At 35.5% G+C, this 17504-nt stretch overlaps 1 protein-coding gene across 7 annotated transcripts in view; it reads right to left on the bottom strand.

Moving 5' to 3' along the window:
• Window positions 1-272: 272 nt before the first annotated feature.
• The window catches only part of GABPB1 (GA binding protein transcription factor subunit beta 1), a 74694-nt gene continuing 57462 nt past the window's right edge, over window positions 273-17504 (bottom strand). For 4 of the 7 annotated variants that reach the window (XM_020979647.2, XM_020979587.2, XM_020979733.2 and 1 more), the window contains exons 7-9: window positions 7149-7334; window positions 5877-5992; window positions 273-1960 (exon numbers count right to left, since the gene is read on the bottom strand). In XM_020979647.2, the coding sequence (XP_020835306.1) occupies window positions 1808-1960; window positions 5877-5992; window positions 7149-7334 (455 nt within the window). In that variant the 3' untranslated portion in view covers window positions 273-1807. Of the gene's footprint in view, window positions 1961-5876; window positions 5993-7147; window positions 7335-17220; window positions 17436-17504 lie in introns of those variants that run through there. The other 3 variants (XM_078151258.1, XM_078151259.1, XM_020979857.2) reach the window with 2 other exon arrangements.

Here is a 17504-nt window from a genome sequence, read left to right as displayed (position 1 = left end):
AAGCAGACAATTTTAGGTAACGTAATGAGAAGAATGAAAGCTGCAAGGCCTCATTCCTGAGATTTGAAGACCTCTGAAATTCACTCCAATTGAAGACCTTTTAAAAGTGCTTCCATATAGCAACTAAACTTTTTAATTCATATTTCATAAATATTTTTATTAATAAATATACTGTAATTCCAGGAAAGGAACCACAACCTCCTGAGAATGGACAGACCCGAAAAGTTACACACCTGGCATTTTTATGCGGGAGATTCTTTTAAGACACGATGTGAAAATTATACAGTATTTTAATAGAACAGATTATGGTTCAGATATACAATAACATACAGTTTTTAACGTATGAATGAAGATCAAAAGAGAATTAAGTCTACACTGAACATATGTGGAAAAAGATATTTAATTGTAAAATAGAAAAGTAGACCAGAGTACAGTTTTAAGGGTAATTTCTTTCTTATACAGTATAGATTATCTAGAGGATTTTTAGGTTTAGATAAACATTTTCCTAAAGCAGTGAAACAGAAAAGCAAAGCAAGAAAAAAAGGCCTGAACTTAAGTTTTACCGGAAAAAAAAACCAAAAGTGAACAATAAAGTCGAAATTTAATCATTTGCCTATCACAGAATTTAACAATTTTAGATAGAGCAAGTCACAGCACAGACAATTCTGCTTTTATAGTGAAAAGCAATATTCTAGACAACAGTGGCATCAATGAAGTATGAAAAGTTCTTGTCCTACATCCAAAACAAATGTTTTTCATAAGAACAGCCAAGACAATATTTGGCTTTTCTGGTTTCCTGGGGGGAAATGAGTCCTTGAGAATATTTCAGAAACCCACCTGTGTTGAACTTTCCAAAAACATTATCCTACAATCCAGTGCCTGGAAATGTTTTCATGTGGAAGTCATGATAGAAGGCACTGAGTACAAAGTTTCAAGTCCCCTATGTGAAATTTTAAAAGAGAGTACAGGGTTTGCAAATTTAAGTTACATTGCAAACTGCTACTTCCAAGAACACTGTCTATTCCAATAGAACCAGTTGCTAGCTTACTTAATTTCAATGACCTATAGACTAAAAGTTTTTCTTCCTAATAACTTTCATCATCTTTGCAAAAAGAAAAAAAAAACCTATGCAAGTGATGCACTTTGAAATTATAAAAACATGCAGAATATGTACAAACTGAAAATTTAAAAAATATTTGCTTCATATACAGGTAAATCTACTCAGATATAGCTGAAGTTAAACAAATATAAAAGTTTCACTTTCTAAAAAATGTTTTCAGATAATCTGAGACAACTACTTAAAGCTATACAAAGATTTCCTTAGAGAAATCTACTCTTTAGGTAGAGGCCTAGTTGATATCTATAGAAATAATTCCAGAATCAGTCCACCACATAATTATTATGCAAATATTTGGTCTAATCAACAAGGATCACCCTTAAAACTGTTCTGCTTCTGAGAAATTAAGATTCATACTAAAATCAAAAAGAATTCACAAAAACAGTGGCTTATTATGTTTCTGGATCTCTTCAACCATCGTTTATCAACTCATTTTGGAACTGTAAAAAAAAAACAACAACAAACCAACTATTTACAGAATTCAGTTTTAAATACTTTTCACACAACTCCTAAATTCATAGTTTATGTTACAAGAAAATTCAGAGCTCATGGCTTAAGTCCAATTATCAATCTGTAAGTCTCTTTTCTCTATGCTGGATTCCCATGACTGTACTTAGATGGGGTACACAGTTCAAGACTGTACGCTTTTTCTTGACTCAAGGTAAAATCAAACTATATTGTCCATTTCAATTACACTGCTTCTTTGTTAGTCTGGAGACGGGTCATGGCCTCTAATTTCTGCCTATAGGCTTCTGCTTCCTGTTCTTTCTTTAGAAGTTGCTGCCGATATTTTTGTGCTTCTCGATTTGCTTCATCCAGCTGTTTCTGAAGTGCTTCTCTCTCCTAAAAAATAAAAAGTTTCATCAATCTTCATGCAAATGTTTAACATGTAAATGCAAAAGATCCAAAGCACCAGAAATAAATAAATCTAAACTAGGTTACTTCATCATTAGTGAATACAGTACCAAGTACACCTTCACAACAGAAGGGCCTAATAAGAATTGGGGGTTGGTTGAACTAGACTGCTCTGATTCATAAGCAAATGCAAATACAGGAATATTTCTCTTTTCTATCTCAATCAACAAATATTTACTGAGCACTTACTGTGAGTTGAGTATTGTTCTAGGCCTTGTGGAAGATACAGAAATAATACTAGACATAGTCCCTGCGCACAAAGGGCTTACAATTTAGTTAGGGAGACAAGACCAACATAGCTGAAACAACAGGGCAGGGCGGTATACACAATGCTAACTGGTGTGGCATAGACTCCTGGTGCTTCAGAAGTTCAGGAGTCAGTGAAGGCTTTATGGAGGGGGATGATTAGCACTAGGCCTCCTACATAGAATGGGCAGGATTTGGATAGGTATTGGAGACAGAGAAGGGCATTCACAGTAGTAAAGAAAAAAGAAATAATTAACAATTGTCATTTATGTCACTCTTTAAGGTTTGCAAAACACTTTATAAATATATTATCTCAGTTGTTCCATCTAATGACTCTGTGATTTTTAAAAATGTTATTCCTTTGTGATTCAGGCATGCATAAAAACACACAGCTCCACCAATTTCTTCAAAGCATAATTTCTCAGTACAAGTTTGTGTCTGGTGTAGTGGGGGGGAAAAGCACCGGATGTGGAATCAAAGGACAGGTATTACTTTGAGTACTTGTTGTTGTATAGCACTTAGCACAATGCTTGGCATATAATAAATGCTTAATAAATGTTTTTTCATTCAATCATAAATGACTGATAGGAAGTTAATCCCCAAAGATCAGTAGATGGTAAGATAGCACCTACGTGCCCTTGATAAATTTAAGTCTCCTGGTGAAGATGAACTACATCCTTGGGTAACGAAAGAAATGACAGGTGTGACTGCTAAGCCAATGGCAATGCTATTTGGAAGATCATGGAAAATGGGAGAGGTACTACTATTACTGGAGATCATGCCAATTTTCACAAAAGGGAAAAGAAACAGAGTCTTCAAACTTTAAGTCAGTAAACATGCCTTTTATTTAGAGGAAAACTCTAGTATAGATCATCAAGGAAATAGCTAGTGAATGTCTAAATAAGGAACTAGTAATTACAAAGAGGTTCAAGTAATTACACAGGTTCAAGACCGATTCATTTCCTTTTCTGACAAGGTCATTAAACTTGGAGATGAGGGGGACACTATAAATATAATTTACTTACACACTAATAAAATATTTGAATACATTAAGTCATACTAGTCTTGTGGAAAAGATGGAGAGATGTAGAATATGACATACCAAATAAGATGGATTCAGAGCTGACTGAATGCTTGTATTGAAAGAATAGTGGTTAATGGTTCAAAGTCAATTTGGCAGGAAGTGCCAGTGAAGTGCCCCAGGGATTTGTTTCTGCTCCTGTGCTATCTGACATATCGATGCCTTGGATGTAGGCATAGATGGCACGCTCCTCAAGTTTTAAGGAGGTACAAAGCTAGGAAGGATAAGATAACACACTGGATGATAGGGTCAGCATCCAAAAAGATCCTGACACTAGGACATTGGGCTGAATCAAGTATCATGAAATTTAATAGGGATAAACATAAAGTCTACAGTTTGCATTCAAAATAACTGACTTCAAAAGTACAAGATAGAGGAGGCATGCTTAGAAGTCAAGTTGAAAGATCCGGGGATTTCAGTAGGCTGCAAATTCAATGTGGGTCAACAGTGTGATGCAGCAGCCAAAAAAGCTAATGACACCCTGGGCTTCATTAAGAGTCATAGCTTCTGGAAACAAGGAAGTGACTGTGCCTGTTGAACTCTGGCCTACTCAGACCCTATCTGCAGGACTGTGGTCAGTTCTGAGCACCACAATTTTAAAAGGTCACTGATAAACCGAAGAGCATCCAGAAAATGACAACCAGGATGGTGAAGGTCCTTTAGTCCATGTCATAGAAGTATCGATTGAAGGAGCCAGGGTTGTTTAGCCTAAAGAAGTCTCATGTGGGACGTAAAAGTATTAAGTATTAAGGTCTGTGATACAGAAAAGGAGTAGATGTGTTATTTGGCCCCAGAGGGCAGAATCAGGAACTATGAGTGGAAGATGGCAGAGACAAATTTAGGTTTAGTATCAGGAAAAGTGTCCTAACAATTAGAACTGGCCAAAATTGAAATGGGATGCCTAGACAAGTGATGGGTTACCCCTCACTCATTAGAGATCTTCAGACAGAGAATGGATAATCATTTGGCAGGTCTGTTATAGAGAAGGTTCTTTTTGGGTATGGATTCAACTAAGTGGTCAGTAAGGACCCTTCCAATTCTTCAATTCTATGAATAATTGTGTGTGGATGCCTTTATAGTGTGTGTAAGAGTGTGTGTGTAAAAAGAATTGATACTAACTAAATGCAAAAATAATTGCAAACTAGAATCTCAAAACTTATTCCATGGTACTCATAACACTTTGATTTAATGTTGTCGTTCATTATAATTTTCCTCAATACATATCAATTAAAAATGAACTTGTTTATGAATACCTAAAAGGTCTCAATGGATATTCATTCATAAACCTCGAGTTATTTCATATCATCTCTAAGTAATACTTATGGTAAAGACATTAACCTCAAAATGGAGGAATTTGAAACATGGAGAGAGTAAATAATTTCCCAAAGCCATTAAGTCAGTAACAAAGAAAATCCTTCATTACCGATGTTCTATTCAATGTTTTATACAGACTAAGCTAACAATGCCTCCTCTCTGCATTCAAAGGAAATTTTTAAAAAATTCAGATCAGATTGATAATAGTCATTTAGAGAGAAAATTTATAAAATGTTATACTTAATCCTAAAATACCTCCAGGAACGGCAGCTTGCTGAAGTGAATGGAATTGTGTTAAATAAGAAATTCCGTTAGAAAAAAAGTAGTTGTTGTTTTTTTATTAGAGATAAAGATAAAGGTAGATCATATAAACTGGTAATCTGTTATAACCACATACTTATGAAAACAGCTCATTTGGCTCACTTTATACAAAGATAATTGATACGCACTAGTTACAAAAGTAAAAGTACTCTGATACCACATAATAAAAGGAAAGAAAATAATTATTTTAATAATCAGGACCCTTGCCTAACAATTTCTATTTTGAAGAAATAAAATAATGCCTTACTTGTGGCAGTTCATTGACCTTCTCTAGGCCTCAGTTTCCTCATCTGCAAAATGAGAAGGTTAGACCAGATGACCTCTAAGGTCTCTTCCTGCTCTAAGTCCAATATGCTATGAGACGAATTCTATTAAATAAACTTCCATTTCAAAAGTAACTAATTCAATTCAGTTAAACAATTGGGTTAATTAAATGACTAGTGAAGAATCAGTTGTTTAAATAATCTATTTGACAAAAGTCAAGCTACTTTGGCTGTTCTCTCCAGAATCTCTCCAAAACAATGTGATGACCCAGCATGGGATTGTTAAAAGAAGCCAGGAAAACAGCCTCTTTGTGATAGGGAGAGACGTCTCTTGTTCACACCTGTAATGATGAATATATTTGAGATTATTAGGGAATTAATGAAGGGATGAAGTACAGAACCAAAGACCACATCAAAGATTCTGCGCTAATCAACTATGGTAGACAAATTCTGTTGTAAAAAGCAAAGGCTAAAGTACAGTAGAGACAGAATGACAACCTATCAAACTTCACTCCACAGCAACAGAAAACATTCAATGATAAGTACAAAAAGTAAGAAAAAAAGACTGAGTTTACTTGTGACCACCTTAGTAAAACACACCGGGTAAAAGACTCCTTACTTCTATTTCTGCAGATTCCACCCGATTTTCTATAATTTCAATACATTGTCTCTTGACTGGTGGTTCTTCACTTATAACAGTTTCTTCAGCTATATCTGTTGCTGGTACTGTTAATACTGAAATGAAAGTAGTACATGTTTGTTACTTTAGGACATATTTATCACAATATTAGTAAAAATAAAATTATCCTTAAAATTACTGATACAAGTAACTTCAAAATATTTATTCATATATTCCAGACTATACAGAAACATACCTCAAAATGCTAAATCCCTGACTTCAGTCTCTTACTTCCTAAACTTTCTTGTTCTAACTTACTACAACATATTTACTAAAAATACAAGCTCTTTTGCTGGAAGAGGAAGGAAAAAAACTGGCCCCTGAGTCAGGAAGATGTGGGTCCAAGTCCCACCTCTGTCAGTCAGTCAATATATGTTTATTAAGCACCTACTGTGTGCCAGACACTACAAAGTGCTAGGGACACAAAGAAAGAGAGAGTCCCTACTCTCATCAGACTAGATTTGTGACCCAGGGCAAGTCACTTAACCTCAATGCCTCCAACAACTCTTAAAGACTGTAAGTTACAGAAAAGAAGCCAGTTTGTATTGGCAGAGGAAGATCCTCACCAAGCGAAATCACAGGTCTGGCCTTTAATAAATAAATAAATCTTCTAATCTAGAACCAGATCACTCTCCTGGAGACACACTGCTTAAAATCTTCTAAGAAATTCATATCCAGCTACAAGCAACTCTCAGTTAACCGGCCTGTAGCCAGTACTCAACCACAAAACGGGCTTCTCTGCCACACAGCAGAGTTCTGGGTTGACTTTCTCCACTGTCAACACATATTCATTGAAAGCAAGGAAACTTCAACATTACCATATAGAAGATGTGATTAGGCAGTTAAAGCAGCAGATAGAGTTCTGGACTTAAGATTCAGACCTAACTTCCAATCTGGCCTCAGATACTTTTTACTAGTTGGATGATCCTGGGCAAGTCATTTAACCTCTGTTTGCCTTAGTTTCCTCATCTGTAAAATGACGATAATAATAGTGTCTACTTCCTAGGGCTGTTGTGAGGATTAAATACGATAATATTTGTAAAGCACTCTGAAAACCTTAAAGAGCTATGTATAAATGTTGGCAATCATTATTATTAAATCCAACGTAAAAAAAAAAGGAATACAATGCAAGACAAAGCTCAGACACACGATTTTTGGAGATACACCACAATTTCCCTCTTAATTAATGAAGATAATAGAGAACTAACTTACCTTGCTGTCCATCTGGCATAGTTACAATGATGGGCTGACCTATTCCACTGGTTGGAATGGAGTGCAAATTACCAAGCTGAATTCCATCTGTAACTATGGTAATGACTTGCTGACCCCCAGAGCTAACAACTTGCTGAATTGCACCATCTACTGATTCTGCTGTCACCACCTCCTCAGTAGCCACTACTGGAGAAAGAATTCAAAAGTATGTCAGTAAACATTTAAACATAAACAACTTAGATAAAAAAATGAGCTTTTTTCAAATTCAGTGCTATAACTTCTCCCTTTGTTTAGATTTACATGATGCACTTTATTGACAAAAATTTGTTCCCAAAGGCAAAATATACAAATCAATACTATTTTAAGTGCTAATAATAGCTGAGATCAGATTATGCTTTTGAGAAAACACAGTCACTTCAATTTAAAGAATAAAAAAGTTAAAAAGCTTCCCTCAAACCTCTCTGACAAAGCCTCCATACTTCTCGCCACAGGGGCCTTCTTTATCACTAGCACTAAACTATATTCCCATTCACTCACAATAGGACCCCATCAGATAAAGGCTATACCTCCCACCTCTGGGTCTGGGAGAGAACCTAATACAAGATTCAACTAAAGTGTACAAAAATCCAATGACAGACCGTATGTTTCTCATTCGGGAAACAGCCTGGCTAATACAGAGGCTTATTACAACGCTGTCATAAAGTCACAAAGGAGTTATGAACTTCATCGGTGGAAGGAATATTTAAACCAGTGGAATAATGGATTCTTAAAGTACTGAAGCCAATCAAAAAGCTAAGTCACAGACACAGAAAAAGGGATTGAATCTGTGATTTCAAGGAAATGTCCTTTTCTGATTGAGATGGACACCTTCTCTGTAACTTTTAGTCTATAAGAATGGCCTGACACACTGAGAGGTTGTATCTTGTCCAGGGTCAAACAGCCAGCATGTGTCAGATGCAAGACTGGAAACCAGGTCTTCCTGGCTTTGAGGCCAATTCTCTATCCACCACGCCATACTGCTCTCTTATATATGGAGTATACACTCATAGGAAATGAGTAATCCTACTGATAATATCATTTCAAGAACAAACTACAGTGCCACAGACAGGAATTTTATTTTAGATATATGAAAAACAGTAGAAATATAGCAACTATATTATCAACAAGACAGAATTACCAAAAACAAAAACTCAGAACCTCATGATCAATTTGGCAATTTACTTCCAAAAGAAAGCTATATCTTTAAAAACAAACAACAACAAAACCATTGTTACCAGCTTGGCTTAAAAGAATCAGCATATAAAACTATTTCCAAATGGATTTTCTTTTTAAGTATCATGAGGCAAGATTTTATAAGAGACAAAATGTTATGATAAACTGCAATACACAGTTGCTCTGCAAAATAAACTCCAAGTTGCTATTGTTTATAGCAAAATATCTTGGTTAATAATGGCTGAAGAATTTATTTCATAGGAAGGTACCTCATATGCACTTCAAGAAAAGGAAAAAACAAGGTACATTTCAACCTTGGTGTTCAAAGGCGTATCTACTACTATAGTTTTTGACAACTGTCTCAAGATTTAACTCACAAAAGATAAAACTCAAAATATTGGGAGCCTTTATATTTTGAGGTCTCTAATTATTTTGTTTGCCCTTTAAACTATAATTAAGCTGTATCACGAAGCACTTAAAAAATTTTAAGAAAAAATTCTTTTAAAAATAGAGTAATGAAATACAGGGCATGAGTAGCCAGTTATAAAGCTACTGAGGTTTTCAAATGCATTTATTCAAGCTTTGATGTCTTTTACATGTATATGAAAAAGGAATTTCCACTTTAGCTGGTTACAGGGATAAATATTTTAGAACAAAATCTTATATTAGAAATTTCTGAGATCAGAAAACACACATAGAACAATTCATAAGCTTTCATCTTTGCAATTAGTTATACCACTATTTTCAATAATTGTCATTAAAATGGATACAATTCTTGCCTTTCATCTAAAGATCTTTGTTCTTTTGCAAATTTCACTAAAAGGGATCAGGAAAAAAAAGTTACAGAATGTTTGTGTAACAAAAGTTACAGAATGTTTGTGTAACAAATCTAAGTACTGACTAGAAGAATAACAAAAAGTATTTTTTAGTTGAAAAATAGCTTTGTATAAATAAATTAGAATCGAAAATTGAGGGGATGCCTATCAATAGGAAATAGTTGAAGAAGTTTGCAGCATATGACTGTGATGGAAAACTATTGTGCTATAAGAAATGATAAGCATGATGCTTTCCAAAAAACCCAAAAAGACTTAAATGAATTGATACAAAGTGAAGTGAGCAGAACCAGGATAACATTATACACAGTAACAGCAATATTGTATGATGATCAATTGTGAATGACTTAGCTATTTTAAGCAATACAATGATCCAAGACAATTCCAAAGGACTTATTTATTTTTTTTTTGGAGGGGGAGGGTGTGGCTAGGCAATTGGGTTAACTGAAGCGTCTGAGGCTGGATTTGAACTCTGGTCGTCCTTAGTCCAGGGCTGGTGCTCTATCCACTGCACCACCCAGCTGCCCCACAAAGGCCTTATGAAGAAAAATGCTACCCACTTCCAGGAAAAGAAGTGATATAATCTGAATAGAGATCGAAGCATACTTTTTAAAAAAACTTTCTTTATTTTCCTTGTTGTTTTTTTTTTAATCTGTTTTCTTTTGCAACGCAGCTATTATGGAAATATGCTTTGCACGACTATATTGTATAATTGATATCAAACTGCTTGCCTTCTCAGTGCAGGAGGGAGAGAGGGAACTCAAAACTCAAAATTTTAAAAAACAAATGTTAAAATATTTTACATGTAATTAATAAATAAAATAAGAGAGAAAAATAAACAGATTAGAGAGCCCTTTTGTGGGTTTGTTTTTTTCAAAGTAAAGTCACAGAATGAAAAAAGCCTAAGAACACAAATACTCATCGGTCTGATTCAGTAACAAAAAGGATAAAGCCAAAGACAGCCCAGAACTGAGCTACAGAAACTAGACATATATAGACAGACTGATTTAGATATATATCTGTGAAGGCTGGTATCCCTCATTAGAATATTAGTTACATGAGTGTAGGGATTGTTTCATTCTTTGTACTATATCTCTAGCACTACTAGGTGATTAATAAATGTTTGTTGATTAATTGGTTATCTATATGACTGATACAGCATTTTAATTAAAAGCCACAAAACTAAAACAATTACCAAGAAAAAAGGAAATTTTGTCTTAAAATACTGCCAACAATGGAAAATATACCACAAAAGTACTTTTCCACAAAAAAAAATGTTTATTAAGCATGCTTATTAAGAAAAAAAAATACATTTGAAAGCATGTTAAGGAATATGTCAAGAAAAAAGTCAAAAATGTCAAGTATTAATTTTCTAATGAGAGTTCTAAGTTAATTCTATAAACATAAAAGGCAGGGGAGAGGGAAAACTATCTGTATTCATTTTTACAATAACTGGTAACGTCAACTCTTAATAATAAAGGAATTGAAACAAGATGGTTTGGCAGTTCAAAAATCATGTATTCTGTCTCTGAAATGCATTTGGGCATTTACATTTTAGTACTGATTGCCTAATAAAATAGGAATTCATAACACTTCAAATTAGATAAAACCACACTGTACAAGTCTGGAGGTAACAGAAGGCTTTCTAGCCTTCTCCACATTGCTCCCATCCGTGTTCAAAACTCTTTCCTACTACTCATTCCAATTAGAAATAAAGAGTATTACCTCTCACACTGTAACAAAACATTAGGCCAAAGCAAAGCATAACAAGTGCCATAAGGCTTCTAGGATGTGAGGATAATAAAAGCATTCATCATTTTAAAATGTCCTCTTTCCAAATTGTGGCAAAGACGCTAGTTCTATCAAACAGATAAAATAAACACAATAAATGACAATATCCATAATTAGTGAAAGCAAGGTTTGCTAGAGATACTTATAATTCAGATGACCCACAAGAGAATTGATTTCATAGTATTAAAAAAGCTTTGCTAAATTTAAAAATTACTTGTCTTCCATTCTTGATTCATTTCAAGTCCAAAAGAAAGAGAATTGCTACTTTCCACTTACCTTCCTGAGCCTTCTGCTCCAACCAAACCAATTTAGTCATTGTCCCTGGTACATACTTGGTCCTTTCATATATTTTGAGAGGAAGTGAATAAAAACATTTTTCCTGCATAAACTACATGCGCACACACACACACACACACACACACACACACACACACACTCTTTCCTGGTTTGCACAAGTAACTGCTGTTGCTGATGAGGTTTTTCCCTCAGTATGACGTTTCATCCCAGACAGAGGTGCCAGCTGCTCACCTCTGACTGTGAGAGGTGACAACTAGTTAATGCTCACTGTTCACTAAGTAGCTTTCGCTTTTCTCTCCTTAACTGTTTCCTTCTCACATCTTCCAACCCCAGATTAAGATATATGGCTCTAGAACTCCCAATGAACACTTAATCCTGTTGTATAATGTTAGAGGAGGGAATCCACCAAAGGCATTTGAACCTGTAACTGGAAAGAAAATCCTATATATGAACTTCACCTTTTTGTGATTTACAAATCACCTTTCTCTTTCACAAATACAATCTTAAAAACTTTGTAATATCTTAGTTCAGGATATTAACACCTCTCAACTATCTAGCCTCCTAATTGCCTTCTTATATCAAATCTCTCTCCTCACTCAAATCTACTATCTAGCTACCAGTGATTGTTCTAGCAGTGTAGGGTCTGATCATGTCACTATTCAATAAACTCTATTGATTCTCTGTTACTTCAAGGACCAAATACAAAATCCTCTGTTTTTCTTTTAAAGCCCTTTATAACCTGGCTCCTTTCTACCCTGCCATCCTTTCTACATTTTACTCCCTTACATGTATGCTTCAAACTAGTGACTCTGAACTTGTTTTTCCCCACACATTACATACACTCCATCTCCTGTCTCTGTGACTTTGCATTAGTTATCCTCCATACCTAGAATGTACTCTTCCTTATTTCTACCTCTTAGGATTCCTAGTTTCCTTCAAGAACCACTTTCTCCACGAAGCTCTTCTTGATCCCTCAATCTGCTACTACCTTATCCTCAAAAAGTATCTTGTATCTGTTTTGCACATACCCATATATGTACATGTTGTCGCCTTGGGCTAGACTATAAGTTCCTTGACAAGAACAGTCTCTTTTTGCTCTTTGTTATCTCCAGCACTTCTTACTATGCTAGGCCCATAGAAGACACTTAAGAAATGCTTGTTGACTAATTATCTAGAAAATTACACAGCCTTTAAAATCAAGCCAGCTAACAAGCACATCACCACAAAATTCAGCACTATGTCATACTGACTCAACCAGTAAGCACCTCCTTTCCTATCCAATCTTACCTGGCTACCTACTAGGTACTACCAATGTGAGTTCTGAAATCTTATCATTTCCTAATATTACACTCTAAGCCTATGTAATATGATCTAGACAAAGTAGACAAGAAGGAATGTAATTCACAAAGGAAACACTTTACCTCTAACTCTATCCTTGGAGATGCAAGCAACTTATGTGACTGTTAAAAAGGCCACTACAGTCACTACAAGTTTGCCATGGAACAACCAACCTGACTTATGAGTCCCTCTATGATGAATCTTTTTGGCTTGTAGTGTATCTGTGTCTGAAAGTCATCATCCTAAGGTATTCTCTAATATGTCCAGTTTCATTCTTAGAATTATTCATTAGTATAAAGCAACAAGAATTCAAGTAACTCAAATGGATCCATGAGCTCAACTATTTGGATGATCCCTTCAATAACAGACACTGTAACTTTACACTATACTATATATACTATACACACTTTACAACTCTTGTCCATGTCCTCCTACAAGTACACCACAGGGGGAATATTTAATATATTGGCCTTCCTCACTTCCTCCCAACATAAAGAGGATGGCAGTGACTCAGGCTGTGCACTGGTTATACCTGACCCTTATCATAAGACCAGCCCAATCTCTCTTTCAATCATACATACGTTTCCTTTACCTCAGCACTTCTTTTTTTTGTTTTTTGTTTTGTTTTTGCTTTTAGGTAATTGGGGTTAAGTGACTTGCCCAGGGTCACACAGCTAGTAAGTGTCAAGTGTGTGGTCTGAGGCCAGATTTGAACTCAGGTCCTCCTGACTTCAGGGCTGGTGCTCTATCCACTGCACCACCTAGCTGCCCCCTACCTCAGCACTTCTTTGTAAAGCTCCTGAGCTATCATATTTATCTTATCACCACCTGCTTCTCCATTGATTTCCCTCTACGTGAAACTCATTTTCACTTCATCAGAGACTACTGTTCTCCATGTTTTATAGATATTTTTCATATTTCCATATAACAGCAGGAGACAGCCTACTGATAGCAAAAAGATGGGCTTTTGTTCCCAGGAGAAAGTTTGAAGTCATTAAAAGAGCTCTGACATTTCCTGAAGGCAATTCATCCTGCTCTTCCTCTGTTTAATTTTGTCCCAAATTATTTGTCCATTTGTTTCATCTGTCCCAAATAAAAATTCTGATGGAAAAATTCTATAGCTTGTCCACCCAATTACATGTCATAATCTGGACAGAAGACAGTCTCCATCCATTTGATTTTCCTATGTAAATGGTCAGTCCAAACTTTTGAATGGTTACACCTCTCTCCTGTGAGGTTCTTCAGTGTTCCCAGGCTTGATGCAACCAGTACGATGTCATCTGCACACACGATGGTGGTGCAGCAGATCAGGTATCTCTGGGTTCAAATCCTACCTCAGATACTTAATAGCTGTGTGACCTTGAGCAAATAACTTAAATCTCTCTAAACTTCAGTTTCCTTTTCTATAAAATAATGGGATTGAACTCAATGACCTTTTTGGGTATCTTCTAACTCTAAATCTATGATCATGTGACCATCAACAGGGAATCCATCTTCAACTTGAACTCTGCTCTGGATCTTCTCCATCACATAAGCAAACACTTGTGATGAGCATACATTTAATGCCTGGCATGATGTTTATGATGAGCAAGTCACTGAACAAGTTTATTTATGCTGCTATACATCCCTAGGAATAGCGAATGACTTTTTTTTAATAATTTATTTATTTTTAGTTTCCAACATTCACTTCCATAAGATTTTGAGTTTTAAATTTTCTCCCCCATCCTCCCCTCCCCAAGACAGCGTGCAATCTGATATAGGCTCTACTTACACATTCATAATAGTGAATGATTTTGATGAATGGGAGAAACTCTGTTGGAAAAAGTCTTTAAGCTGGGGCTTTACTGAATACAAAGCTTTTTAAAAAAATAATCAACAAACAATTAGCATAGCAGGATTTTGTATCCTGAACATCTTTCAGTCAACTGTGTGGTAGTAAAGATGTGATCTACTATAGAATACTGCTTGCAAAAACTAGCCTGTTTATTATTAATATCCTCATTGAGAATGCTGTGTTCTCAATACATGTGCAGATAATGCTAATAAAAACTTTATATATATTGGAAAGTACACAAATAGGTCGGTAGTTGTCAGTGTCCTGTCAGGTAACTTTTTTCAGTATTATTAATAATGTCCAAGTTTTTTTCCACTCCTTTGGTATCTTCCCTTCCTTCAGATACATTATAAATCAATCCCTCAATGCTCTTAAAATTTTGTTACCTTTAACACAGATCTCTGCTCTATACTATTGATCTAACATAATCGCTTTTCCCATATTTGTTCTCCTAGTCCAATTTCTACCTTTTCTACAGGCACATTTGGGACTATGATGTTATAGTCCAGGTGCAGTAGCTCTATTACTTTGACGGTAAAAACAATTCATCATAACAAACTTTTCCATTTTTCTTCTGTTCATTTTCCTTCATTTTCATTCTTAAATGTCCTTGGGAATATTTTGCTTAAATGGTTTTCTAAACAAGTTTTTCTAAACTTGGTTTTAACTCTCCATTGCTTCTCTGCTTTATCCGACAAAAGTGCTCATAATCTTTCACCATCCTTCTTCACATGGCTTTAGAAATGAGTTTATACTCTAAAAAAGAACTGCCTCTGGATATCATCTCTCTTCATTTGGCAAGTCAAGTGTTTTCTGACTAAATTGTTTTTTAGGCTCTTTTGGTCTCTTTCATATGGCAATTAACTTTTTATCAGTTAAACTTCCATAAGAAATTATTATAATCAGTGTTGATATTCTTGCTACTGTCCATTACCCATTTTTCATTTTCAATAACTTGTTTGAATAGGTCAGGACTGAGTTGCTTTAGCTGCATGAAATCAACAAGAAGAGAGACTGAAATATTACAACCCAAGTGACAAACAGGAATGAGGAACAGTATCAAAGGAAGTTTCAAATGTCAATGGGGAGAAAGGAGTGATGGAGAAGATAGCAGCATAGCAGGAGCACACACTAGCATTGAGTAAGAGTGCCAAACTAAGTGAGAGAGTGACAAATGGGTCCTGGAAAGTATGTTAAGTGCTATTAGATGATACCAAACTTCGTGCCAAATGGCTTCTAGGTGGTCAACAGAACTGAATTGTAACTTAAGTTTTAGCTTTGAAATTTCAACACCTTTCTAGAGTTTAAAAGCATATATTCCCAGAGGGTAAAAGAAGTCAGATGGAACAAAAAGAAAATTAAACCATGATGGTTATGACAAATGTAATATATGCTCTTCTTCTTTGTTCACACTTTGTTCCCACTTCATAGTAATCTGAGTCTGTGGGAAATCTTGGAATGTAGTTACTTCAATCCTAACCCCCACCTTCTGCTTCCACGATGATGGTGAACAGAATAGTGGGGAAAGGACATAGGGCAAAGATAATTCAATTTTGTCAACTGCTTAAAAACATTAATTTAACCAATTACATAGTAAATATGCAATATTTGCCCACCAATAACATATACCACTGGAAAAAATTATGTCCATAATGGTCTTCTCACTGTAAATGAAGCCAGAAAACAAAGAGCTTATAACTAAATGAAAGAACAGCATACAGGCTCTCTTTCAAGAAGCAGATAAAGGAGCTAGTCACATCATACACTCAAAGGGAACAGATATTTGGCCATCTCACCTTGCAGTGCTCACAATGCCAAAATCTACAGCAGAAGATGAAGTTGAGAAATTCTATTCAGAACTTAAGAGCCTCCAAATGAAGTCAATGTTAACCTTAACAACGGAGGATTAAAATGCAAAGGTGGACACAGAGGAAGTGGTTATTTATAAGAAATAAAAGAGGCCAAAAGCTTGTAGGTTATTCAGAATCCTCATGCCGGTTTATCATGAATACTTTCTTCAAAAAGTGAACCAGAAGGCATTGGGTATAGTAAACATTCAACATCACTAAAAAAACCAAACAAACAGACCCAAAAACTGACTAAGTCTTGATAGGAAATAATTTGTTATTAATACAGGAATCATTTAAGAAAATAAGCTTTCTGAAATGAATTGCTTTACTCAAATATTTATAAAGAACCTAAAATGTACAAGGTATTTGAGAGTACAAAGTCACAAAAATTAAAGAATCCCTATACACAAGGAGATTACTATTGAGGAGTTACAATATGTACACAAATAAGTACAGTACAAGAAAAATTAAGGCACCTGGGGGAACAAAAAAAGCTTCATAAAAGAGGCAGTTTCACCTAAGCTGAACTTTAAAGGAAGACAAGGATTCTAAAAGGTGAAGATGGAGATGGAGGGCATTTCAGGCATGGACAATGGCTTATAAGAATGCACAAAGATAGATGAAGTGTCGAGTTCAGGGAGCATCTAATAGTTCAATTTGGCTGGAATGGAGGGATCATGCAGGGGAGGTATGAAATAATAAAGATCAAAATTTTTAAAACGATAAAAATGAAGACACATTATACAACTACAGAAGCCCCAACATGACCTATTTTCAATAAGTAGTTGACTTTTTAAAAAATGGGAAATGGAAAAAAAGTAAAGACAATGACTGCAACATCATTTCTTTGAGAAGCTTAATTGATGCAAAACAGTTGCCACAATGAGGAGGTCAAAAAAGCCCAGAAACCACCTTACCCAGGAAACACTTGATCTCCTTGCCAAGAGCAGAGACATGGCAGCCAAGGGCAATACCAGGTTAGAGTACAAGCTCATTTGCAAAATGACGGAAGATGACGACCAGTGTTGCCTCACAAAACAGCGAAAGACAGTTGAGGAGGAAACGTGCCTGTAGGGAGCTTGGCATGAGACCCAGCTAAGCCAGATCATCCGGAGAACATGTGTAGATGACACTGGAAGAAGGACAACAAATAGAAATGAAATGGAACAGATCTGCTGGCATTTCTATGGCGATCTAGTCT

This window comes from Phascolarctos cinereus, unplaced genomic scaffold (genome assembly GCF_003287225.1).
Source record: "Phascolarctos cinereus isolate Bilbo 61053 unplaced genomic scaffold, phaCin_HiC Scaffold_3;HRSCAF=262, whole genome shotgun sequence".
NCBI lineage: Eukaryota > Metazoa > Chordata > Mammalia > Diprotodontia > Phascolarctidae > Phascolarctos > Phascolarctos cinereus.
This window is presented reverse-complemented; position numbering and strand designations above follow the sequence as displayed.